The 27,716-nt window shown below is 44.8% G+C and overlaps 1 protein-coding gene across 1 annotated transcript; it reads right to left on the bottom strand.

Annotated features, from left to right (window-relative positions):
• Window positions 1-210: 210 nt before the first annotated feature.
• LOC309526211 (vomeronasal type-2 receptor 26-like) lies at window positions 211-27,716 on the bottom strand (the record flags this gene model as incomplete). The annotated part of the gene is made up of 9 exons (XM_082212125.1): window positions 211-1,121; window positions 1,697-1,823; window positions 3,631-3,858; window positions 6,519-6,761; window positions 7,460-7,698; window positions 19,652-19,778; window positions 21,174-21,278; window positions 26,581-26,872; window positions 27,580-27,716. 9 exons carry the CDS (start codon window positions 27,714-27,716, stop codon window positions 211-213), a joined length of 2,409 nt encoding a protein of 802 aa, XP_082068251.1.

Raw genomic sequence — 27,716 nt, 5'->3', positions numbered from 1 at the left:
GAAGATGGCACATAGATTCACCACAGTTGGTTCCTGTGATAAGGAGAAACCTTCTGCTAAATCAGTCGTATGACCCATCATCATACGACATCCTGTTCTCACAGTGGCTAACCAAATGTGAATGAGAATCTTCCCACATAATCTGAAACAAAAAGTAGTTTTGGCCTTGAACTTGATAAATGACACCTCTGGAAAACGGTTTCAGAAGTATCAGGTTTCCAAATTAGTTTTTGTGGTTAAATATGCCTTTGTATTCATATCTGGCCTCAGTACAATAATGTAGCATTTAGGAATGAAGATGCAGCCCAGAAGCCCAGCACTGGAAGCCAAGATAGAGAAGACCTGTACGGCTACCATGTATTTCCCTTTGGTGCTCTGGTAGGTGGGCACAAAGGAGACCCAAACGCTGCAGAAGACCAGCATGCTGAAGGTGATCAGCTTGGTTTCATTGAAGGCTCCAGGCAGGTTCCTGGCTAGGAAAGCCACCATGAAGCAGATGGAGGCCAGGAAGCCCATGTAGCTAAGGGCAGCATAAAACATGGCAACAGACCCTTCATTGCATTGCAGGATGATCTCTCCAGCCTGGGAGCTCATGTCAGACTCTGGGAATGGGGGTGAGATTCCCAACCAGATGGTACAGATGACAACTTGGACACTGGAGCAGGAAATGATAATGGAGTAGGCCAGACTCTTCCCCAGCCATTTCTTCACATTGTTTCCTGGTTTTGTGGCCAGGAAGGCTAGAACCACAGTGATGGTTTTTGCCAACAAAGAAGAGATGGCAACTGAGAAGATGGTGCTGAAGGCCACTTGTTGGAGAAGACAGGTGGCTTTCCTTGGCTGCCCGATGAAGAGGAAGGAGGACAAAAAGGAAAGCAGGAGGGAGATGAGGAGGATGTAGGAGAGGTCTTGGTTGTTGGCTTTGACTAAGGGAGTTTTTTTGTACTTAATGAAGGTTCCTAACACAAAGCCTGTAGTTAAGAATAAGAAGAGGGAAAAGGAAGCTAGGACGACCCCCAAAGGTTCTTCATAAACCAGGAAGGTGATAATCTTGTGGACACATTGATCTCTGGCCTTGTTTGGATGTTGCTCTTCTGGGCAGCTGGTGCAATGCTCCGCATCTGTAGAAAAACAGGAGTATTATCAATCACATAGCCCACTGTAACAGTGGCAAGAAAAATTGATGAGATATGTGGAATTGGCCAAGTTGACATATAAACTGCATGACAAGGACAATCATGACTTTGGAAGAATGGGAATCATGACTTTGGAACAATGGGAACTTTTTACAAACTAATTAAAAAGACAACAAAAATGACTTGGACTCCTTGGCAGGTTTTGAATAAACACCTACAAATTTATTAGTTAAATATATGATAGACAAGGCAAGGACATGTACAATTTTATAATATGCAGAGAACAATATGTGCAAAGAAACCAGAGAGGGGAGCTGAGGGGAGTCCTGGGGGGGGAGAGGGAGGGGGGAGGGGAAAATAATGTAATTGAATATTTTGATTGATAAATTGTTATGTTGAAATTGTGTTTTTTTTTAAAAAATCATGTACTGCTATACATATATATAGTTCGAGTTTTTGCTCTGGGGAATATGGCAACCCTAGACTAGATGGTCATCTGGGTCCAGCTCTATGATTCTATGAGTCTTTGTCCCCTTGCTCAAGACACTGGTGCCACCCACCTTCCTGAGTGGAGATGATCCCTTCTGCGCAGGACATGCAGTCATAGCAGCAGAGTGGCTTCCCTTCCTGAACCAGCTTGAGAAATCCGGGGCGACAACTTTCCACGCACCTGGAGGGAGGCAGGGTCTAAGCACAAAGACAGGGGAAACAAGGAAAATGTGTTTTCTATGGAAATGGGGCACAGGGTTGGGGAAGGGCATTTTACATTTGAAGCTTGTGACTGAGTGTAAGGCCGAAAAACTGTAGCAACTACCTAGGGACGCAGGTGGCGCTGTGGGTTAAACCACAGAGCAAAGGACTTGCCGATCAGAAGGTCGGCGGTTGGAATCCCCGCAACGGGGTGAGCTCCCGTTGCTTGGTCCCTGCTCCTGCCCACCTAGCAGTTTGAAAGCACGTCAAAGTGCAAGTAGATAAATAGGTACTGCTCCGGCGGAAAGGTAAACGGTGTTTCCGTGCACTGCTCTGGTTTGCCAGAATCGGCTTAGTCATGCCGGCCACATAACCCGGAAGCTGTACACTGCCAGTAAAACGAGATGAGCGCCGCAACCCCAGAGTCGGTCACAACTGGACCTAATGGTCAGGGGTCCCTTTACCTAGGTACCAGAGGCCCATGTAGATTCAGTAGCATGGAGTATCTAGTTCCAGTTCTGGCAGGTTCACTAGTTCACTAGAAAGCAAAAACATGGTTGCAGAGATGGTCTGATAACCCGTCTTCAAGAAAGACCCATCAGACCAGCACTGCCAAGCGTCTTCCTGACCAACATCAGATCTCTCGTCCATAAAATTGATGAATAACAGTTACTGATGGTGGCAAGCAAGCTTCTTTGTGAGAGCTGTATGATAATTATTACAGAAACTTGGCTACATTCAGCAGTACCAGATGCAGCAGTAGAGCTGATAAATCGAGTAATTTATCGCTCTGATAGAAACAGTGATTCTGGTAAAGCTAGGGGCAGAGGAGTCTATACTTACATACACAATGGTTGGTGCGTTAACAGCAAAGTAGCTTACACGTATTGCTCTCCAGATGTAGAATTGATGGCAGTTACATGTCGGCCATTTTATCTGTCTAGAGAATTAACTGTCATAATTATTATAGCCGTTTATATTCCACCTGATGCTAATGTCAGTGTGGCACTTTCTAACCTATATGATGTCATCTCTAGGCAGCAGCAAATCCACCCAGAGGGCGCCCTTGTTGTGGCAGGGGACTTCTGTAATCTCATTGTATACAAGTTGTACAAGTGACAATAAAGTATTTCATAATTTTGCCATCACTGTATCACAGCAGTGGACACCTGGGCGCATTCAGTAAAAACATGTTTTAAAAACAACATCATTTTTTATTTTTTAAAAATAGGAGTCTTGGGTGGCACATAAAATTTAAATAAATAATTTGGTGGGGAAGCTCCTTCCCCCAACCAGCCTTTCTCTGAAGCAAAGCTGGGAGAGAGGCTTTCTTGAAATTACAGACTACTTTCAAATTTTCAGGGATGGTTAAATTTCCTCGAAGGGTTTGGATGAGGAGGTCATCTCTCATCCAAGCACACAAATCTACCGCAGCCTTTCTGGAAGTTGCTGGGAAATGGCCAGTTCAATGTGGCTTCTCATGAGCATTTCAGAAAAAGGGCTAAAAGCATAATTCGGTCAAGATAATGAGGGCTTTTAATCGTTTAAATATGGCAGAGGGTGGGGGAAGTTTTGGCCAACTCATTTGGCAGCTAGACTGGTGACTGGGAGTTTCCACCAAGACCATATAACACCGGTCCTGAAAGACCTACATTGGCTCCCGGTACATTTCTGAGCACAATTCAAAGTGTTGGTGCAACACACAATTTTACAGCGACCCACAATGAGATCTTCAATAAATGCTGAGCTTTGTTGTTGGCAGGTGTTTGGGAAATGCAGTAGAATGAAAGATGATTTCTCCCACCTGGTTGAGCCATTTGGGCCACACAATGGCATCCTGATCAATTGTGAACTGTACGTCTGGGGACCCCCATCTCTTGATACTCCCAAACTTGACCCTGAGGATGGACTTATTGGGAAACACCACCCAGTTTACAATGTCCAGGTCGGCTGCCAGTTCCCCGTTCTCATCCAAATACACTTTGTCCATGGAAGAATTGTAAAACTGGGCGTTTCCCAGGAAAGGGTGGAGCTAGAAGGGAAAGAAAACAGCAGCATTTAGGATATGGGAAAGGACACTGACTATCCAGCTCTGCCTGTTTCATGCCTGGCTCTCCTCTGATTTGGGGCTTGGTTAATGTTATGTACTGAAGTTCTCACCCTGGGCCAGCAGGGGGATACTGTAGATAGTTTTCACTGAGGTCCACATATGCAAATAGGGGATTGAAAGTGAGGTTCAGTGATTGGCTAGTTACAGAAAGTTGCTACTGTAGCATGGAGCTCTATAGTGTACTGGATCTCTATATAAGCAGGCTGGCTGAACCCTTCAGTTCAGTTCTGTTCTGGCCTGTGAATAAACAAGAGCTGTTTTGAAGAATCTCTGTGTAATCTGATATGTTCACCCACAACTTAACAGTTAAGGCTCAAGTAGTTGTGTGTGTTAAACAGTTTGTCTCCTGAATGAAGCACAAGAACTCAGATGCTGATTCTTTCCAAAAGGTTTTTTCCCCCAGTCGCCCTCTGCCACTGTTTATTTTATTTTTTATTTTTTATAATTTCATTTTGACAAAGTAATAATCATAAACAAATAAGAATAAAAATGTGCATCCCACCACCGAGACCATTCCATTGTAACTATCCAACCTCCCAAAATTTCAACATCTCTTGCTACCCCTTTCCGTTTTGACAGTACAAATTCTACAAACACCTTTTGTATCTCCTCAAAATAATTTCTCCTGCATGTCCCCCATCTTACCTTAATGACACATGTTAATTTATCATTAATAGCTATATCCCACACCTCTCTATACCATTCTTCCATTTTATATTCCGCTTGCCCCTTCCACTTCCTAGCTACAATAATTCACGCAGCTGTCAATAAATTTGTGAGCAAGTCCTTCATGGCCTGTGAACCTTCCACCCCCTCGTAGACTGATAATAATGCTACGTCTGGACCTTCGGTCAGCTTTAACCCAGTGATTTCTGTTATCTCTTTAAACACCCTTTGCCAGAAAAACTGTACATATTTACACCCCCACCACATGTGAGCATAATTCCCTGTTTCCTGGCATCCCCCCCCCAATTCCAAAAGCTTCAGTGCTCAAATAACTTTAGTACATATACAACTCAGCAAAGGCACGGCAGACAATACATATCTCTACTCAAGGCATGGCTATACAAAGACACATCCTGTGACATGGTTAGCCAGTGGAAGGTGCTGATCCAACAAGGATATGCCCCTTTAATTCCTGTTATACAGGAATGGGGCTGGCACAACTTAGTGCAGGACACTGAATACAGGTCCAGCAACACAAACACAGTCCCTTGGACAAAGGCTGGGACTTAGTGGAGCTCAGTGGGTGCCAAAATAATACCCTGGTGTCACAGAGCAAGCTGGTCAGTGAATCACACAGTTCAAAGCTGGAGTTAACTCTTTATATTAGCAAAACATGGTCTTCACAGGCTTTTCTGAGTTTCATGCCTAATGAGCACAGCAGCTCATGCACTGTAAGTTCTTACTCCATGTAACCAGTTGCCGAGACTAAAAGTCCCAACCTCCCCACAGCCGCTTCTCTAGGGTTTCTTCCGAGCAATCAGAGACTGTGCCAGCAAACAGCCTGCCTTTGCTCCTCCCGTTTCATACCTCTTCTGGTTCTGGGAGTCAGGGGAGCCTGTTGCAGCAGGAGGGGGAGACTCCCTGGCTTCCTCACCAGACAGACTTATCTCTCCCTCTTCTCCAGCCTCCGCTTCTGCCTCTGATTCTGGGCTTCTCTCTGCCACAGACTCCCTGTGTTCACTAAGCCTTGTTGCCCCTTCAGCTTCTGACATCTCCTCTTCCCGGTCTTCTCCCTGTGACATCTTCTCCCTGTAACCACCCATCATTGTCCCACCACCAATCCCCGGGCTCTGAGTTTTCTGCCCTTGGTGGTTCCTCCTACCACCTTATCCTACTCTGGCCATTCCTGAGGTCAGTGTATGGGGCATGGAGAGGGGCTAGTTCAGGATGCTTCCACAATGGGTTTGCAAAATTCCCCCTTCTGACACTATTTCACATGTTCTTTGTCAATTCTGGAATGGTTACACTCTATTGTCAGGTTTGGCAGAGATGTCTGTGGTGGGAAAAGGAAATACCTGCCATGACTGTAGCTTTTGAACTTCCAGACTGGCCATCACCCTCCTGTTTGACCTAGAGGAATATGCCGCATTTAAGGCAGATGCCACAGCTTGGACGGCGTTGAAAATCCTGTAGCTGTCTAGAGAGAGGATTCTTTCCAGATCATCTTGGGGCAACATCTCCAGTTTCTCTCTCTCTCTGCATCTTGTCCAGCCTTTAACTGACAAGGCATGCTTTAAATATGAACAATTAAAGGCATATTTCCAAAACTTAGTGATAGCGGAGAAAAAGGGAAGAGAGTAATCATATTGTGCCCATTTATTCGTCCCAAGGAAGAAAGAAAAAATACCATGGATGTGTTGGAAAGAGAAACCTCTGTATGTTAACTCGAAGGAAATGTCCCACATAATAGTTGTGATCAAGACTTTCCCTGCAGTGGGTTTTAACAACCGGTGGAATATTTTTTCTGCATGTACCACTCCTGCTACAAAATAAGATGTTTCTACATAGTAAAAAAATACATTGACTTGTCTCCACTTTTCGAATGGAAGAATATCAATCATATAAATTGTATTGACTTGTGGAATGCTTTGTGAGATGGCAACACAAATGCCATTCTGGGTGAGCAAAGGCATCAGATTCTTCATGAACCTCTCTCCGTTGTCGGTGTCTTGAGTAAGAAGGCCAATGAACGTCCATCTGAAGTGATGGAGCAGCTTGACAATCCCTGGGTACAGGGCTTCTTCTTTGGGGACCATCGGGTAGAGAAAAGGGAACTGTCTCTTGTCATTCATCACATGAGAGACAAAAGCGTAATTGATCTGGCAAGAAAAGGAAGATTTATTTTGAAATTCTGAAAAGCTGATATGAGTAGCCATGATCGAATGAGAAAAGAAAGGCATGTGTTGGTCCTTATAAAATCAAAGGTCTGTCTCCAATCTCACATAACTTCCACCCCACCCAATTTTTGAGTTCTCTGGAATTGGGCTCAGTCACAAAATAACAACAACAACAACAACAACAACAACAACAACAACAACAACAACAACTTTTTATTATTTATACCCTGCCCATCTGGCTGGGTTTCCTTGGCCACTCTGGGCAGCTTCCAGCAGAATATTAAAATACAATAGTCTATTAAACATTAAAAGCTTCCCTAAACAGGGTTGCCTTCAGAAGTCTTTAAAAAGTCTGGTAGTTGTTTTTCTCTTTGACATCTGGTGGAAGGACATTCCGCAGGGGTGTGTGTGTGTGCCACTACCGAGAAGGCCCTCTCCCTGGTTCCCTGTAACTTGGCTACTCGCAGTGAGGGAACCGCCAGAAGGCCCTTGGCACTGGACCTCAGTGTCCAGGCAGAACGATGGGGGTGGAGACGCTCCTTCAGGTATACTGGGCCAACTTTGAATTGTGCTCGAAAATGTACTGGGAGCCAGTGTAGGTCTTTCAAGACCGGTGTTATGTGGTCTTGGCGGCCGCTCCCAGTCACCAGTCTAGCTGCTACACCCCTCTCCATCCCTACCTGTGGGATGTTATAGATGCTCAACATTCTTGAAATCTGGATGGAGTTTGGAGAGTCGGCTCCTTCGAGAACAGTGAGCAGATTATTCTGCCCTCCACAGCTGTAGTTTGGAACATTTGCCTGCCCAGTAGAGAGCAAGTCTACCAAAGCTTCGATTGTCACCCTTCCATCAAAAAAGTTCTGGTGGATGTTGTAGCCCAGAGTGATGTTGGGTAAGAGCCTGGAGTTCTGGTTGACCTCTTGAATGGCAAGCAAGAAGGACAGGTATTGCCAGTACCTTGTCCCCCCTCTCCTGCAAAAAAATATACACATAACAGCATCATCCAAGGCCATTTGGTAGAACATGAGACACTTAATCTCAGGGTCGTGAGATGGAGCCCAATGTTGGGCAAAAGATTCCTGCATTGCTGGGGGTTAATCCCTTGCAACTCTACAATTCTATGATCCTGCAATCAGTGAGTATATCAGATTCATCTTTGCCTCCCCCCGCCCAAGTTTTTATGGATAAATTCTGGATTCGGTTTGCAGAGCTTTTGCTAACACTGCTCCTTACTTAACGCTGAGTGGGAGGTGGAAGAGCCTTGTTCAATCCACAGGCATTCCCCTTTGGAAAACAAAACTTATTAGTATAACAGCAGATAAAACTTTCATTAAATGATAGGTAACATTCAGCGTTAAGCGTCAAGCAGAGACATCACCTTGCCAACAAAGGTCCATATAGTTAAAGCCATGGTTTTCCCAGTAGTGATGTATGGAAGTGAGAGCTGGACCATAAAGAAGGCTGATCCCTGAAGAATGGATGCTTTTGAATTATGGTGCTGGAGGAGACTCTTGAGAGTCCCATGGACTGCAAGAAGATCAAACCTATCCATTCTGAAGGAAATCAGCCCTGAGTGCTCACTGGAAGGACAGATCGTGAAGCTGAGGCTCCAAGACTTTGGCCACCTCATGAAGAGAAGACTCCCTGGAAAAGACTCTGGTGTTGGGAAAGATGTAGGGCACAAGGAGAAGGGGACAACAGAGGACGAGATGGTTGGACAGTGTTCTCGAAGCTACCAGCATGAGTTTGACCCAACTGCGGGAGGCAGTGGAAGACAGGAGTGCCTGGCATGCTCTGGTCCATGGGGTCACAAAGAGTTGGACATGACTAAACAACAACAACAACAACAACATTCAGCGTCACCTCTCTCCCTCTCCCTCTGTCTTGTGGATTACATGGAAGAATTGGGATTACTTCATTTGAGTCACAGTGACTTGTGAAGGAATGAATTTTATTATTTCGGTCACAGACCAGTTCCAGCCCACATGCAATATCAAGGAAGTCATAAAACACGATAGGGATACATTTGAATTTGCAATTAGGTATAAGAGGGACAATACAGATATAGCAAGAGTTAAAAAATATATAAATTAAAACTTAGTCACTAACATATAACCTAAGATTATCATTTAAGGCCTTAATCATTATGATAGCACAGCTTGTTCCCTAAGTTTTATGGCAATCACACAGAATTTGGCTACCTTTAATGTGATCTCAGGATCCTTGTCCTCTACCAGGGATTTTAGACATTGAAGTTCGGATTCATTTGGAGATTTTTGCATAGCAGGGGTAATAAACACCGAGTGTATATCCCCATAGAGATGTCAGCATATCAAGGCACGAGAGTTTCTACCTCCATCAAGCCGCAGGGGCAGACTCGTTCCGCGTATGGTTTACCCTCAAATCTGCCCTGCAATAAGGCAGATGGCAGCACATTTTATCTAGCGAGGGTAAATGACCGTCTGTATTTAGGTATTTGTAATTTTGACAAACAATTTGCTGGGTAAATCCTCTCCCATTATCTTTTATTGCTGGGTGTTTATTCATCTCGCTCACGTGGCATTGCAGTTCCACATCCCAAATTCGTTGGCGGATTATTGCTCTAGTTTACAGATCAAAGGCCTGGAAACGATGCCTTATGAGGAACGGCTAAGGGAGCTGGGCATGTTTAGCCTGGAGAAGAGGAGGTTAAGGGGTGATATGATAGCCATGTTCAAATATATAAAAGGATGTCACATAGAGGAGGGAGAAAGGTTGTTTTCTGCTGCTCCGGAGAAGCGGACACGGAGCAATGGATCCAAACTACAAGAAAGAAGATTCCACCTAAACATTAGGAAGAACTTCCTGACAGTAAGAGCTGTTCGACAGTGGAATTTGCTGCCAAGAAGTGTTGTGGAGTCTCCTTCTTTGGAGCAGAGGCTTGACAACCATATGTCAGGAGTGCTCTGATGGTGTTTCCTGCTTGGCAGGGTGTTGGACTCGATGGCCCTTGTGGTCTCTTCCAACTCTATGATTCTATGATTCTATGACTTGTGCTCTGGGATGTTTTCTGAGATTTGGCCCTCTTCACTTGATTTGAAAACTGGGCGGCTTCCAACAAATTCAAACACAATACATCAAACACGAAAAACTTTCCTGATGTCTTCAGATGTCTTCTAAGAGTCAAATAGTTGTTTATTTCCTTGACATCTGACGGGAGGGCGTTCCACAGGGCGGGCACCACCACCGAGAAGGCCCTCTGCTAGGATTCATCACAGCTGTAGAAACCACATTCACCTAAACTCCTACCGCATCCTGGAATTTCTGGGTTAAATAAACAAAAGCCAAAAGTAGCTGGAGTCATGTCTGTGTCTGAGACATGTGACTTCATTACAGCTTTTAAATGTTGCAGAGTTACTTATCTTTACAAGGTAATCTCATAGTGACCTACTGTACAACTCTTTGCTTCTTTGGAAATTTACGAACAGCTCATAAGTTGCTGGGGTTTATATTGTGGATCTGGTGCTAATTTACTTCAGAAAAGCTGCAATCGGGGGAACATTTACTTATTTAATAGATGGGTTGGGGGGAGGGGACAGAAAAGGAGAGGGTGCCCTGGACTTCTCCACTTGGAAAGTCAAGCAAGAACCTCTTTAGGCAGCAGCCTTTTTCTCAAAGTCTCAAAAAGAAAATTGGGCGCTTGTTCTGTAGGTCAAAGCTATGTTTCTCGCCAGGCTGCTCTGCTCTACAACTGAAAAGGGACCTTTCTGTGTCAGTGTCCAAATGGCAGGTTAGGCAGTTCATAGAATCATAGAGTTGTAGAGTTGGAAGGGACCTCAAAGGGACCCCGAGCGTCATCTAGTCCAACCCCCTGCAATGCAGGAATCTCAGCGAAAGCATCCCTGACAGGTGGCCCTCCAACTTTTGCCCAGAAACCTCCAAGGAAGGAGATCGTCCTCAACCTCCGAAGGGAGGCTGTTCCACTGTCAAACAGCTCTTACTGTCTGAACGTTTCCCCATATGTCTTGTCGGAATCTCCCTTCCTGCAACTTGAAGCCATGGGTTCGAATCCCTTGCTGGTTTCCCAGAGTCTCTCCCCAATTACATAACAGAACAGGGATTTAGGGGGAGCAGGAGAAAGCCTGATCATTGGGGGGCTCGTGAAATTGGTAGCTTGTGGGGCGTCAGCAAACTCATCCCCATAAAATGGCTTACAGGGAAAGGCTGGCTGAGGGAGACTCCTTGAAGGTGTGTGGATGGAAGAATCCTCTTGTGGGAGAGATGACCCCACTGATGATGTGATCTCCTGGCCTGTAATAACCGAATGGACCTATCTTATCACTCTCCAAAGACAAGTGGCATTTCGCCTTCATCCGGCACTCTGCGTAATGGTGTTGTAGCAGCAACGGCAGCAACAGCCGCAGCATTCCTTGTCTGCTTGGAACAGCCCCCTCCCTTGTTACTGCGCCTTGCAATTAGGAAGCAATGAGATGAAGCCAAACGCTTTTTGCAATGGCTTTCCGAGCACTGACCGAGTCACACCAAGACTTGACATCTGAAGTGGATGGACATCAACCCCAGCACCTGCACAGCCCAATTCCCTGGCCCCAAATCTCAGCCCAAGCTTTCAATGGCATCAAAGGCACCGAATCACCAGTCCTTTCCAGCTCAGACGCAAGACATTGCCTCATGCTCTTCTCAATTCTGATGCTTATTTTAGTGGACTCGTAAGTGCTCATTGGACAAATCTCTGGAGCTCTGTTGAGAAGATGATGGGGAAAATCACTATGATTTCGATCATTCAGAAGGGAAAAGGAGACAACAGGGCAGATTGATAGTCAAAGCTGGGGGGAAAATATGGGAAAATCGTACATTGAAAATGTTGTCTATAAGAATAAAAGAAAATTATTATAAATTAATTTGGATATGGTATTTAACACCAGTCAGATTGAATCAAATAAACAAGGAATATCTGGTGTTATGTTGGAGGGGATGCCAGGAAACAGGGAATTATGTTCACATCTGGTAGGGGTGTAAATATGTGAATTTTTTTAAAGCAAAGGGTGTTTAAAGAGATAACAGAAATCACTGGGTTAAATCTGACCAAAAGTCAAGAGGTAGCATTATTATCAATTTATGATGGGCGTGGAAGGTTCACAGGCTATGAAGGATTTGCTCACAAATTTATTGACAGCTGCACAAATTATGATAGTTAGGAGGTGGAAGGGGCAAGCAGAATATAAAATGGAAGAATGGTATGCAGAGGTGTGGGATATATCTATTAATGATAAATTAGCATGTGCCATTAAGGTAAGATGGGGAATATGCAGGAAAAATTATTTTGAGGAGATATGGAAGGTGTCAAAATTACTTTGTCAATATATATATATGCTTAAAATGTAATAAATGTATAAAATATAAATAAAAGAATGAATAAGGGAAGGGAAGAAGCATCAGCTTTGCAATATCTTTAACTCTTCACACAGCTCCATTCATAGGTGCAAAAGGCTGGAGGAAAACATGTTTGTGAAAACTCCAAGATCTGTCTCCAAACTGTAAGAAGGAAAATGTTTAGCCTTGGTGAGAAAACACCTTCACAAGAGTCAGGAGCAAGATTTCTTTTTAGGCCCGTGCTGGGAATCCTATGGAGCACAGGACAATTTAGGCCTGGCAGACTCTTCCCAACAACAACAACATTTTTTTTATTTATACCGCGCCCATCTGGCTGGGTTTCCCCAGCCACTCTGGGCGGCTTCCAACAGAACACTAAAATACAATAACCCATTAAACATTAAAAGCTTCCCTAAACAGGGCTGCCTTCAGATGTCTTCTAAAAGTTTGGTAGCTATTTTTCGCTTTGACATCTGGTTGGAGGGCGTTCCACAGGGCGGGTGCCACTACCGAGAAGGCCCTCTGCCTGGTTCCCTGTAACTTGGCTTCTCGTAGCGAGGGAACTGCCAGAAGGCCCTTGGCACCGGACCTCAGTGTCTGGGCAGAACGATGGAGGTGGAGACGCTCCTTCAGGTATACTGGGCTGAGGCCGTTTAGGGCTTTAAAGGTCAGCACCAACACTTTCAATTGTGCTCGGAAACGTACTGGGAGCTAGTGTAGGTCTTTCAAGACCGGTGTTATGTGGTTGTGGCGGCTGCTCCCAGTCCCCAGTCTAGCTGCCGCATTCTGGATTAGTTGTAGTTTCTGGGTCACCTTCAAAGGTAGCCCCAGGTTGAGCACATTGCAGTAGTCCAAGCGAGAGATAACTAGAGCATGCACCACTCTGGTGAGATAGTCCGTGAGCATTAGACAAGTGAGGCTGCTTTGGCCAAGCCATGCCTCAATAAGAGCTGGAAACGAAGGCCATTTCTAGTCCATATGCTTTCTGAGTGGACAAGCCTAGGCTCACATGACTTTCCCCACTTACTCTCAGTCACACTGAGATGCTCTCCTGCATGTAGACCACCCCCAAGATGCAGCTCCTCAAGGCTTGGGGCCAGGGGCACTCCTCACAAACCCACAGCAAAGAGAGCAAGAGTACCGGTTGCCAATGCGTGCAGCAAAGATTCCATATTGATGATTGCAGCTCAAGGAGTCTTGCTCTGCATTCAGGGTGGGGAGGTGCAGGGTGTTCTGGACATCTGCCCTGTTAGAAGTGGGTCCGAGACCCTCAAAATAAAATGTACAGTGGTGCCTCGCAAGACGAAATTAATCCGCTCCGCGGATTAACCCTATTAGCGGCTTAGCGGATTAGCGCTATTAGCGGTTTAGCGGCTATTAAAGGCTTAGCGGCTTAGAATAAAGGGGGGGGGAAGCGAAAAAAAATCTCAAGACTCGCAAGACATTTTCGTCTTGCGAAGCAAGCCCATAGGGAAATTCGTCCTGCGAAGCGCATTGAAAAACGGAAAACCCTTTCGTCTAGCGGGTTTTCCATCTTGCGAGGCATTCGTCTTGCGGGGCACCACTGTATATCCCCTATACCTGAGTGCAGGTTCCCTCCCAGGGCATTCCACAGGGCGGGTGCCACTACTGAGAAGGCCCTCTGCCTGGTTCCCTGAAACCTCACTTCTCACAGTGAGGGAACCACCGGAAGGCCCTCAGAGCTGGACCGTGGCTCAGCTGAATGCTATGATGGCAGAATCATCCCTGAGTTGCACATGTGCTCTCTGGAAGAGCATTACAGTGGTACCTCGGGTTACAGACGCTTCAGGTTACAGACTCTGCTAACCCCGAAATAGTATCTCGGGTTAAGAACTTTGCTTCAGGATGAGAACAGAAATCATGCGGCGGCGGGAGGCCCCATTAGCTAAAGTGGTACGCCAGGTTAAGAACAGGTTCAGGTTAAGAACGGACCACCAGAACGAATTAAGTTCTTAACCCGAGGTACCACTGTACTTGCATAAAGACTAGTAAGAATAGTGTGGTTGCGTAGGTATTTTATTCGCAACCTGTCTGTGATGAAAGAACTCATTATGCACAACCACAGCAGAGTGTCAGGAGCAAGCCAGCAGTACATCACATGAAGTACCGTATTTCCCCCTCTATAACACGCAGATTTTTTCTCCTAAAAAGGAAGGGGAAATGTCTGTGCGTGTTATTGAGCGAATGTGTGGTCCCTGGAGCCAAAAAATCACGCAAAAATCAAATCGCGCTTCATGGAGAAGGGAAACCTGAAAAGAGGAAGTGGCTGCTTTCCTGCATTCTGCCTCAGGGTCTTACTGCCCACCCTCCTCTGTTTCCTTGATGTGTTTGCTGAAACGGAACAAAGAGCAGGGAAAGCCCCTCCCCTCCAGGCAAGCAGAGGGGAAAGCAGACTGTCGTTCTTCTAATTCCTCTCTGTGCTCCTGTGCTGCTGGGGGAGAGGGAGAGAGAGAGGGGGAGGGAGAGAGAGAGAGAGAGGGGCGGGAGGGAGAGAGAGGGGGAGGGAGGGAGAGAGAGAGAGAGAGAGAGAGAGAGAGAGAGAGAGAGAGATGGCTGGCTTGGGTGGGGAGAAACTTTTGCCTTTCTTTCCTCCCTCCCGTTAAATCCCTCTCCTGCATTCTTAGCCAGCTGCTTCTCTGCACACCCCTCTCATGTCCCTTCTTTGTTTCTCCTTCGCTCCCCACTTAAAATGTGGTTACAAAGCATAGATACATATGGATCCTCAGGATCTTTGCATTGGGTCACCCCAAATTCACCATCAGATCACATAGCATGTCCATGGCTACAGCCTGCACCAAAAAAACACGCACCCACTGTTGCCTGGGGCTGCAATGGTGCAAAAACGTGGTTAAAAAGCATGGATCCACATGGATTCTCAGGATTTTTGCATTGGGTCACCCCAAATTCACCATCAGATCACATGTCTGTGGCCACAGCATGAAGCACAAAAATGATACGTCCACTGTTTCATTCAGAATGTTTTTTCCCTTGTTTTCCTGCTCTAAAAACGATGTGCGTATTATGGTCAGGTGCGTGTTATAGAGCGAAAAATACGGTAAGTGGAGTTACCGTATTTTTCGCCCTATAAGACGCACCAGACCACAAGACGCACCTAGTTTTTGGAGGAGGAAAGCAAGAAAAAAAATATTCTGAATCTCAGAAGCCAGAACAGCAAGAGAGATCGCTGTGCAGTGAAAGCAGCAATCCCTCTTGCTGATCTGGCTTCTGGGATAGCTGCGCAGCCTGCATTCGCTCCATAAGAGGCACACACATTTCCCCTTACTTTTTAGGAGGGGAAAAGTGAGTCTTATAGAGCAAAAAATAGGGTAATTCTTTATTAAATGAAACAGGATCCTCACAGGAGTATCACATCTAATGAGCACAGTGACTCTTTTTCTGTACATCTTGTACAGCTGCAGAGACTGAAGGTCCCCGCCTTCCAACAACTGTTTAACTCCACTCCTCCACAGGGTTTTCCCCAAGCAATCAGAGACTGTATCTGCGGGTTGTCTTTGCTCCCACTTCATTCCTCTTCTGGTTCTGGGAGACCAGAGGGGAGGGGAGCTTGTCACAGGAGGACGGAGAGACACCCATGACTCTTCACCAGCCTGACTCTCTGCCTCTTGGCCTCACTTCTCTCCTGTTTCAGCTTATGCTTCTAGATTTCTCTCTGCTACCAACTCTCTCAGTTCACTAAGCCTTGTTACTTCTTCAGGTTCTAACACCTCCTCCTCCCAGTCTTCTCCCCTTGATCGTTCATTGTCATCCCACCATCAATCCCCAGGTTCTGAGCCTTCTCCAGCTTGTTCCTCCACCATTCCTCTGCATCCAGTCCCTGACACAAATTCACTATGAATACATTTTCACCATTCATGATTTATAGGGATGGAAGAGAGATTCACATTTAAGCACCCATCTCCACATAACTATTTTGCTGGAGATCCATTTTCAAAATTTAAAAGGATATTTAAGAATCAGACGCCATCTTCAGTTTTTGTCTTTAGATGTTCCTTTGTGTTCAGATCAGGCCTCAGTACAATAATGTAGCACTTGGGAATGAAGATACAGCCCAGAAGCCCAGCACTGGAGGCCAAGATAGAGAAGATCTGCACAGCCACCATGTATTTCCCCTTCGTGCTCTGGTAGGTGGGCACAAAGGACAACCAAACGCTGCAGAAGACCAGCATGCTGAAGGTGATCAGCTTGGCTTCATTGAAGGCTCCAGGCAGGTTCCTGGCTAGGAAAGCCACCGTGAAGCAGATGGAGGCCAAGAAGCCCATGTAGCCGAGGACACCATAAAACATGGCAACAGACCCTTCATTGCATTGTAGGATAATCTCTCTAGGCTGGGAGCTCATGTCAGACTCTGGGAATGGGGGAGAGATTCCCAGCCAGATGATGCAGATGGAAACTTGAACACTGGAGCAGGAAATGACAATGGAGTTGGCCAGATTCTTCCCCAGCAATTTCCCCACTCTGTTCCCTGGCTTTGTGGCCAGGAAGGCCAGAACCACAGTGATAGTTTTTGCCAACACAGAAGAAATGGCAGCTGAGAAGATGATGCTGAAGACCATTTGTTGGAGAAGGCAGGTCACCTTCCTTGGCTGGCCGATGAAGAGGAAGGAGGACAAAAAGGAAAGCAGGAGGCAGATGAGGAGGATGTTGGAGAGGGCCCGGTTGTTGGCTTTGACTATGGGAGTTTCTTGGTATTTAATTAAGATTCCTAACACAACGCCTGTGGCTAAAGACAACAGAAGGGAGATGGAAGCCAAGATGATCCCCAAATGTTCTTCATAAGCCAGAAAGGTGATGATCTTTGGGACACATTGATCTTGGCCTTTGTTTGGATATTGATCCTCTGGACACAGGGTACAATGGTTTGCATCTGAGGAAGAGAGAAAGATAGGCATCCGTAACCATCTGTATTCAAATAGACTTGGAAAAATAACATTGATGCAGGAGTGGTCAGGAAACAAGAAGGTGTGGTAGGGAGGGGCAACAGTTGATCTGTTATTTTCTCTTTTAATGTTTACCCTTGAATCTTGCCTTTCCTTTGTGGAGACAAAGGTGGTGCGCACAAGGTTTTTCTCACTTCAGAACTGCAAAGAACACTATAGGTAAAGCTGAGAGGCAGTGACCTCCCCTAAGAGCTATAGAGCTATAGAATCATAGAGTTGGAAGAGACCACAAGGGCCATCGAGTCCAACCCCCTGCCAAGCAGGAAACACCGTCAGAGCACTCCTGACATATGGTTGTCAAGCCTCTGCTTAAAGACCTCCAAAGTAGGAGACTCCACCACACTCCTTGGCAGCAAATTCCACTGTCAAACAGCTCTTACTGTCAGGAAGTTCTTCCTAATGTTTAGGTGGAATCTTCTTTCTTGTAGTTTGGATCCATTGCTCCGTGTCCGCTTCTCTGGAGCAGCAGAAAACAACCTTTCTCCCTCCTCTATGTGACATCCTTTTATATATTTGAACATGGCTATCATATCACCCCTTAACCTCCTCTTCTTCAGGCTAAACATGCCCAGCTCCCTTAGCCGTTCCTCATAAGGCATCGTTTCCAGGCCTTTGACCATTTTGGTTGCCCTCCTCTGGACACGTTCCAGTTTGTCAGTGTCCTTCTTGAATTGTGGTGCCCAGAACTGGACACAGTACTCCAGGTGAGGTCTGACCAGAGCAGAATACAGTGGCACTATTACTTCCCTTGATCTAGATGCTATACTCCTATTGATGCAGCCCAGAATTGCATGTCTGGCCTCTTTGTTGTACAGCTTATGCCAGATGCTGAAGGTGTGCCTCTTTACATTTATGTATTTATTCTATAACTCCAGCAATGTTTCTGTTAGCTGGATTGGAGGGAATTGGTTAGAAGAAGAATTGCTATCTAATTCTGAACTTTTTTTTTTGGTAGGATAACCAGCTTGGACTTAACCAAAACGCTTAAGTCCAATTGATGCATGAAGGGGTTAATGCCATAGATTAAGCTGTCCTGCTGGGCTTTGCTAGGTCGCTCTCCCTCACATTGGGAGGAAGGCAAGTCTATTGTTTCCTTCAGTCTACTATGTGAAAGAGGCCTGAGCTTGTTGTTCCAAGCTCACTGAATGTTTTTTTTTTTTTAGCCATTCTTGTGTTCCTATACAAATAATTTAGGAACATCCACCACTTTGGAGCAAGCCTAAGTTCTGCTGCCTGTGCTGTCTGAATGCTGTATGTAAAAGCACATGAATCTGACCTTTGAAGCATCTGTAAGTAAATAATTTTTAACTTACCAAATGCATGGTCTTAGCTGTGCTAGGGGAAGTGAGAAATTTTGGAAGGAACCCAGAAGGGCATCTTTCAAAGGTCCAAAAGCCTCTATTACCATGCTTTCCTTTGCTGCATATTTTAAATCTCCACTGGGATTCTCTCACCAAAGAATACTTGCCCCTAACCTGGATTTTGGCATTGAGTAAATTCTTTTTATTTATCTATATTTTTCCTTTCTCTGCCAGTACTTCTAATGTATGATTTCTTCAGACAAAGTCATTTTATATTTCTTCCATGTAGTGCTCACAGTTGTTGTTGTTTAGTCGTTTAGTCGTGTCCGACTCTTCGTGACCCCATGGACCAGAGCACGCCAGGCACTTCACAGTAGCCCCGCTGTAATTTTTCATCTATTACATTATAATCACTTTCACAGAATTTATTTTCTCCCTTATAATCCTTTCGCTGTTTTAAATATTTACTACTTCCCGTTTGTCAGTTATTTTTTGTTAATATATATGAATTCATTTGCTTGCTTGCTTTTTGGTGGGGTTCTTGAATCAGTTTAAAATAGCTAAAGTAAGGCATTGTGGGCAGTGCAGGATCAGCCCTCTCCCTCTTCCCCTTTCTGTAGCACAGCGATCGCATCTTCAATGCCCTTTCTTTCTTTCCTTCTTTCTTTTTTATTCTTTTATTTTGCTTTAAACAAATACAGGTAAATATAAACAACCAAAATTACAAAAGAAAAATCCTTAATAATAATAATGATGGTGGAAAAAGCTAAAAAATTACAAAAAATATCAAAGTACATGGCATAGAACACAAGCCATTATGGGGAAGAAAAATGAAAAAAGTAAAAGGAAAGAAGAAGAAGGAGGAGGGGGAAAAAAGGAAAAGGGGAAAAAGAAAAAAGATAGAGGAAAATGAGCAAAAACACAAGAAGGCTCGTCTGTCGTACGCTTCCGTCAAGGTCACAACAGATCATTATTCTTATAAATTCTCTCTATCTGCATTCCATAGAATCCCTCATCTTGGTATCAGGGAACATTTCCCTATGCAGCATCATTCTAAACATAACCAGGTCTTTATTGATGAACCCTTATCCCCTAGATAATGCCATTTCTTTCAACTCCCTGGAAAATATGTCTTTGGGATCTTCACAGAAAGTGTGTCTGAGTGAATCGTCGGCCTACTTTTCCTCTCCCAAGGAATGTCCTCTCGGTTGGAACCACCCACCTTCCTGAGTCGAGATGGTCCCTTCCACACACAGAGCGCAGGCATAGCAGCAAAATGGTTCTCCTTCTTGAACCACCTTGGTATAGCCGGGACGGCAGCTTTCTGTACACCTGGAGCGCGGCACGGTCTAGCCATAAGGAGAAGAGGGAACACCAAAGGTAAATTGTTAGGAGGATTTGTGTCAATTGAATTCATTTATAGGACCCAACAGAATCTCTAGTTCCACTGACTGGCAACACCCCCACCCACCCGAGAAGCAAATTTGATGCAGAAAATCATGATGAGAAAACCTCTTGGGTGTGTTTTCTTGTTTGTTTGACATTTATATCCCTCTTTTATACACATTAGAAAACTCAAAATGCACTGCAAAAAATACAATAGCAAAATAACAGTCCTAGAAGGAAAGTAATTACAAACAACAAAACGCACTGATGAAGAGCAATAATAATAATAATAATAATAATAATAATAATAATAATAATTTATTTATACCCCGCCCATCTGGCTGGGTTTCCCCAGCCACTCTGGGCAGCTTCCAACCGAACATTAAAAACAATACAGCATCAGACATTAAAAACTTCCCTAAACAGGGCCACTTTCAGTTGTCTTTTAAAAGTAAAATAGTTGTTTATTGCAACAACCAGCCGTAAGGTAAAAAAAAGGCAAAGGACCCCTGGATGGTTAAGTCCAGTCAAATTTGACTATGGGGTTGCGGTGCTCATCTTGCTTTCAGGCCGAGGGAGCCAGCGTTTGTCCGCAGACAGCTTTCTGGGTCATGTGGCCAGCATGATTAAGCCGCTTCTGGTGAAACCAGAGCAGCGCACGGAAACACCGTTTACCTTTCCACCACTGTGGTACCTATTTATCTACTTGCACTGGTGTGCTTTCAAACTGATAGGTTGGCAGGATCTGGGACAGTGCAATGGGAGATCACTCCATTACGGGGATTCAGACAGCCAACTTTCCCATCGGCAAGCTCAAGAGGCTCAGTGGTTTAGACCACAGCACCACCCGCGTCCAACCATAACAACTGGAGACGCTAACTTAAAAAATGTCTCCTGAATTATTATTATTATTATTATTATTATTATTATTATTATTATTCCAACTCCTGCATTGTATTGAATGGGATTTACTCCCTGGTAAACGTGCAAAGGGTTGCAGCTGAAATACTATGTGAGTTATTAAGCACGTTATTAGCCCATAACTGATGCCACGTAGAATAAAGCAGTGGCATAGCGTGGGTTGTCAGTACCCGGGGCAAGGCAAGTAATTTGTGCCCCCTAACCCGTGGATTTGCGCGCCTTAACACGTGGATTTGCGCCCCCTAACCCTAACCCCCAGATGTTGCGCCCGGTGCGGCCGCCACCTCTGCACCCCCCACGCCACGCCACTGGAATAAAGTGTTCTGTACCTTGTTAAAGCTTTGGGGCCACACAATGTCTTCCGGGTTAATGGTGAATGCCTTTCTCTCTATACTCCCAATTTTCACTCTCACACGAGATTTATTGGGAAGCATTACCCAGTTCTCAATATCATAGTTGGCTGGCAGCTGCCCGTTCTCATCCAAATGCAGACTGCCCATGGAAGTATTTGGAAACTGGATTGCCCTTAAGAAAGGGTGGAGCTGGAAGGACAGAGAAAGCATGAAACTACATGAGGTGGTCCTGTAAAGCCGTCAGGGAATTCTGGAAAGTAATTGACAATGAATTAAAAAAGATATTTGAAAAAACCTTCTCCCCAAAACCCAAGGCATTCCTTTTGTGAAAGGTAACAATGAAAGTCCATAAAACACAAACAAAAAATTTTTATATGCCACTAATGCGGCTAGAATCCTATTGGCACAAAAGTGGAGAACGAATACGGTGCCCATCAAGGAACAGTGGCAGTTTAAAAGAGCTTTTTTTTGCTATCTTCTTGTTTCCTTACATCATAAACATCCCTGTGGTCTTTTCACAAGGAGCTGTATTGTTGTTGTTTAGTCGTTTAGTTGTGTCCGACTCTTCATGACCCCCTGGACCAGAGCACGCCAGGCACGTCTGTCTTCCACTGCCTCCCGCACTTTAGTCAAACTCATGCTTGTCTCTTCGAGAACACTGTCCAACCATCTCATCCTCTCTCATCCCCTTCTCCTTGTGCCCTCCATCTTTCCCAACATCAGGGTCTTTTCCAGGGAGTCTTCTCTTCTCATGAGGTGGCCAAAGTATTGGAGCCTCAGCTTCAGGATCTGTCCTTCCAGTGAGCACTCAGGGCTGATTTCCTTCAGAATGGAGAGGTTTGATCTTCCTGCAGTCCATGGGACTCTCAAGAATCTCCTCCAGCACCATAATTCAAAAGCATCAATTCTTCAGTGATCAGCTGTAGATGAATGCTTAAATATAAATCCATATAGGTAAATGAATAAAAACACACTTCAGCTCACCATAGTGGGGAAGACTGTGACCAGGAGACCTTTGTGGCTGCTCAACCTGTGTCCCAGGTGTTTAATTGTTGGTGGGCCGCTTCAATGTCCAGCAGAGATGCGAGGGGATGAGGAGTGTCCAGCTTTGGTTAGGAAAGCTGGATCTCTCTACGGGAACCAGGGAGGAACCACTAGATATGGGGGAGCCTTCTGATATAAACGCCTTCACCAACTCCTCAAAAGACTCCATCAACGGTGTCTCAGAAAAAATTTACACATCACCTGGGAAGACAGGTGAACTAATGCCAGTGTACTGGAAGAAGCATAGATCACCCATGTCGAAGCAATGATTCTTCAACATCAACTTCGTTGGACTGGTCATGTTGTGCGGATGCCTGATTACAGTGGTACCTCGGGTTACAGACGCTTCAGGTTACAGACTCTGCTAACCCAGAAATAGTACCTCGGGTTAAGAACTTTGCTTCAGGATGAGAACAGAAAACGCACGGCGGCGGTGCGGAGGCAACGGGATGCCCCATTAGCTAAAGTGGAACCTCAGGTTAAGAACAGTTTCAGGTTAAGAACGGACCTCCAGAACGAATTAAGTTCTTAACCCAAGGTACCACTGTATTGTCTTCCAAAGCAACTACTCTATTCCGAACTTAAAAATGGAAAGCATAATGTTGGTGGTCAACAAAAGAGGTTCAAAGACTCTCTCAAAGTGAATCTAAAAAAATGTAGTATAAAGACCGACAACTGGGAAACACTGCCTGCGAGCGTTCCAATTGGAGAACAGGCTTTACTAAAGGTGTCATGGGCTTTGAAGACGCTCGAACTCAGGAGGAAAGGGAGAAACATGCTAAGAGGAAGGCACACTTGGCAAACCCTCACCATGATCAACTCCTGCCCGGAAACCTATAACTTCACTGTGGAAGGATGTGTGCATTCACAATTGGCCCCCACAGTCACTTATGGACTCACTTTTAATACCGTGTTTATAGAAGACCTTACTCGGCTACGAGGGATCAAAGAAGAAGAAGAAGAAGAAGGAGGAGGAGGAGGAGGAGGAGGAGGAGGAGGAGGAGGATAGTGAGAAAAGAATGGGTTGACCTCCACCACGAGACTCACAAATTGGATTTCCTCCACAATGGGCACACTTTTTATCTGACAATTAAATTTTCATAGAATCATAGAATCATAGAGTTGGAAGAGACCACAAGGGCCATCGAGTCCAACCCCCTGCCAAGCAGGAAACACCATCAGAGCACTCCTGACATATGGTTGTCAAGCCTCTGCTTAAAGACCTCCAAAGTAGGAGACTCCACCACACTCCTTGGCAGCAAATTCCACTGTCGAACAGCTCTTACTGTCAGGAAGTTCTTCCTAATGTTTAGGTGGAATCTTCTTTCTTGTAGTTTGGATCCATTGCTCCGTGTCCGCTTCTCTGGAGCAGCAGAAAACAACCTTTCTCCCTCCTCCATGTGACATCCTTTTATATATTTGAACATGGCTATCATATCACCCCTTAACCTCCTCTTCTCCAGGCTAAACATGCCCAGCTCCCTTAGCCGTTCCTGATAAGGCATCGTTTCCAGGCCTTTGACCATTTTGGTTGCCCTCCTCTGGACACGTTCCAGTTTGTCAGTGTCCTTCTTGAACTGTGGTGCCCAGAACTGGACACAGTACTCCAGGTGTGGTCTGACCAGAGCAGAATACAGTGGGACTATTACTTCCCTTGATCTAGATGCTATACTCCTATTGATGCAGCCCAGAATTGCATTAGCTTTTTTAGCTGCCGAATTGCATTAGCTTTTTTATTCCATAGCTGGGAGAAGGGATTACAGTTTGCAAATGCAAAAGTGAATACCTGCCATGGCTTCAGCCTTCGATGTTCCAACCTTTCTCCTCCACCCACCGTCAACATCCACTTTGATCTAGATAAGTACATAGAATTTAAGGCGTGTGCCACAACTTGGACATGGAGGTAAGTGCTGTAGCTGTCTTGAGACAGGGCTCTCTCTTGCTCCTCTTTAGGCAAGGCCTCCAGTTTATCCTTCTCTGTGCATCTTGTCTGACCTTTTTTGGCCAGCGCGTGCTTTGAATATGAGCAATGGTATGCATTCTGCCAAAACTGCCCAAGGAGATAGGAACGTGGCTTATAGCAGTCATGTTTGGTCCTTTGTGAGGGTTTCACTAAAAAGGACAAAGAACCATGGATGTACTGGAAGAAATCAAGATCGAAAGACAAATTGAAGTTGATGTCCTGAGAACCTGCAGTGATCCAGACTTTGGCCCCAATTTCTTTCTCCAGTTTTCCTTGTAGTGCCTTAACTGGCATCCATCCCATTTGGGTGGTTTCATAGTAAACCACTACAGTGAATTGTCTCCATATGGCAAATGGTTCACTCGGGCCGAGGATTTGAAGTGGATTATTTTCATGTACTCTTTTTGATAAGGCAATGCAAATTCCGTTACTGGTCGTAAGAGCTGTGAAGTCTCTCAAGAACCTTTCGCCATTCTCATTGTCTGGAGCAATGAGACCAATCCACGTCCATCCAAAATGCAGGAGCAACTTCACAACCCCCAGATACTGATTTTCTTCTTTGGGGACGATCCGGTATACAAAAGGGAACTGGGCTTTATCATCAAGAAGATGAGCAACAGAGCCATAACTGATCTGGTGAGGAAAGTAAGAATTAATGTTTTGCTTTCAGGCTAAGGAATAGACCGCAATACGTCAAGGACTACCTCTTTCCATCTGAACTTACCCGGACCATGAAATCATCTTCTGAGGCCCTTCTTTGTCTGCCTCTTCCTCAAGAGGTTCGGAGGGTGGCAACACGAGAACAGGGCCTTCTCTGCAGTGGCTCCCCATCTGTGGAATGCCCTCCCCAGGGAAGTCCGCCTGGTGCCTTCATTGTACACATTTAGGTGCTAGGCAAAAACGTTCCTTTTTAACCAGGCCTTTGGTTGATCCTAGTTACATCCTATGCCCTTTTAAAATGTGTGTTTTTTTGTCAGGGGGGCAGACTATTGGACTGTTGTTTTTATTTTTATTAGGTATTTTGTGGTTATACATCTTGATTTTATTCTGTGAACTGCCCTGAGTCTTATATAGGGTGGTATATAAATTCAATCAATCAATCAATCAATCAATCAATAAAATTGTTACAAAAGTTGGGTGCCTCCCCCTGTCTCTGCTGACCAGTAGCAAGAGCCCATGGGGTTCCAAGCACTCACCCCGGGTCTGAGCTCCTTCGGACAATTAAGACATGGCAGAGACTGTCGTAGCTTTAAGAAATATGGTTTATTCACCTATTTACACCTTCAGTCTGCATGGAGTGAGTCCAGATCTTACAGCATTACATTTCAAGAGGGCCCAAGGCATCTCTTCCAGGCAGCTCTGCGGTCCATAGCTCTGCGGTCTGCCTGCCCAAAGATGGATCCCAGACCAAAATTCCAGAATGACTAGAATGGCGAGCTAAAATTTGTGAATTTGTGGAGATGGCAAAGTTAACAGCATCAATCAGAGGCTGTTCTAATATTTTTTTTATAAAGAGTGGGAATGCGTAAAGGATTACATGAAAAGAGTTGACTTCGGAGCCTAAAATTAATATGCAACAGCTTAAACGGTGCAAGGTTATAGGATGATATTAAAAGAAATATGGAACAGCAAATATAAACAGCTGTTAATGCAACAAAAAACAACAACAGTATGTAAAGAAGATCGCACATGGGTGAAGGGAACCAATGGGTTTAGGGAGAGGGCATTGATTGAAAAATTGTTAAAGATATATATGGGACCTAAGAGATTAAGGATAAGGAACCCAAAGAAGAAGACAAATATTAAGGAACAGTAAAATAAGGGAACATGAGAAGAATCAGTACAAACAAAAATATGAGACTCAAGGTTTTGTTATATGCTGTTTTATCTTGGATGTGAAGTCTTCTGTTGTAAAGATTGTACATAAAATGAATAAAGAAGAGAAATCTAAGATGGATCCCAGAGGGATCTACTTGCAATTTGACATGCTTTTGAACTGCTAAGTGGGCAGGAGCTGGGACCCAACAACGGGAGCTCACCCCGTCACGGGGATTCGAACTGCCAACCTTCTGATCAGCAAGCCCTAGGCTCAGTGGCTTAAAGGCTTAGACCACAGCACCACCGGCGCCCCTAGCTTAGTCGGCTTGTTTTGCATAGGCTAGTCCAGAAAATCCTCTGCAGCTTGTATTTCTCCCTTCGCATCCAAAATAATCAAAATCCTAGCATTTATTAATTTATAGGGTTTACACCCCTCAGTCAATAACAATATTTATTAACCAAAATGATTACTAATTAACTGTGTTGGCTGGTGATGCTAGGAGTTTTAATTTGAACCATCTGGAGGGTGCTAGGTTGATGGAGGCTGGGAATTGAAGAAAGTCTCAGGATTTTCAAACTTTCGGATGCCCTTCACTCCTTGGGAGAAAAACTGGAATTTTATGCAGCTGAAGTTCTCCTCTGTCCACCCATACCCCACATTCATACCTGTGGGATTTTGTAGATGCCTGACATGGTTGAAATCTCTATCGAGATTATAGAATTGCTTCCTTCAAGGATTGCCAGCAGTTTATTCTGTTTCCCACATTTGTAGTTTGGAATATTGCTTTCTCCGCCTGCAAGCAGTTCGAGCATGGCATGGGAAGTCCTCCGTGCGTCGAAATAGTTTTCATAGAGGTTATAGCCCAAGGTGATGTTGGGCAAGAGCCTGGGATCCTGGTTGATTTCCTGGACTGTGAACAAGAAGGACAAAATGTGCCAGTAGTACATAGATGACAAGCTGCAAAATAGCAAACAATTAAGAAGCGTCAAAATGTTTTGCACCATTTATTAAAAACAAACATTGTTTGAACCCCAAATAATAATCTGGGTGTCTGTGATAGAATAACAATGGGGAGATGTCTGTTCCACTGCAGTTAAACATGAGGAGAGCATAGCCTTCAAAGTACATAATTTGAATATGAAAAACTGCAGTTGCTTCAGGGCTGCAGAAATGCCAGGAAACACTATTGAATCAATGGGACTTATTTTTCAGTAGACAAATTTAGTATTTTCCTGTAAATCAGTATCTAGTTATGGGCAATAGAGACCTTCAGTGAAAGAAACCAAAGGAGATCAGAAGGACCTCTTGTGCCCTTTCTTTGAGTCTCCCCTTTGCAAGTGAAACCAGTTATTTCCTGGGTATTTAGGAGTGCAGGCAGAGAAGTATAACAGTCACCTGCTTATTGGAGAACAGCCTTTACCAAAGGTGTCATGGACTTTGAAGACTTTCAAACTCAGGACGAAAGGGAGAAACGTGCTAAGAGGAAGACACGTTTGGCAAACCCTCACCGTGATCAACCCGAACCCAGAAATCTATGTCCCCACTGTGGAAGGACGTGTGGATCCCAAATTGGCCTCCACAGTCGCTTACGGACACACCGTTAAGACCTTGTTCATGGAAGACAATCTTACTTGGCTATGAGTGATTGCCCAATAATTACTTACCCATCAAACTTGGATAAGGGGGGCTGGGAAAAGATGTATGGCTGTTGCTTAATAAAGTTTTGAGGTGATACGATCCCACTAATGAGGAAGTATCCAGGTCGGTAGTAATTGAGGGCTTCATTTTCTTCCCTGATCAT

This window comes from Podarcis vaucheri, assembly GCF_965113315.1.
Source record: "Podarcis vaucheri genome assembly, chromosome: 2".
Classification (NCBI taxonomy): Eukaryota; Metazoa; Chordata; class Lepidosauria; order Squamata; family Lacertidae; genus Podarcis; species Podarcis vaucheri.
Note: the sequence above shows the minus strand (reverse complement) of the source record. Positions and strands in the feature narration are given on the sequence as shown.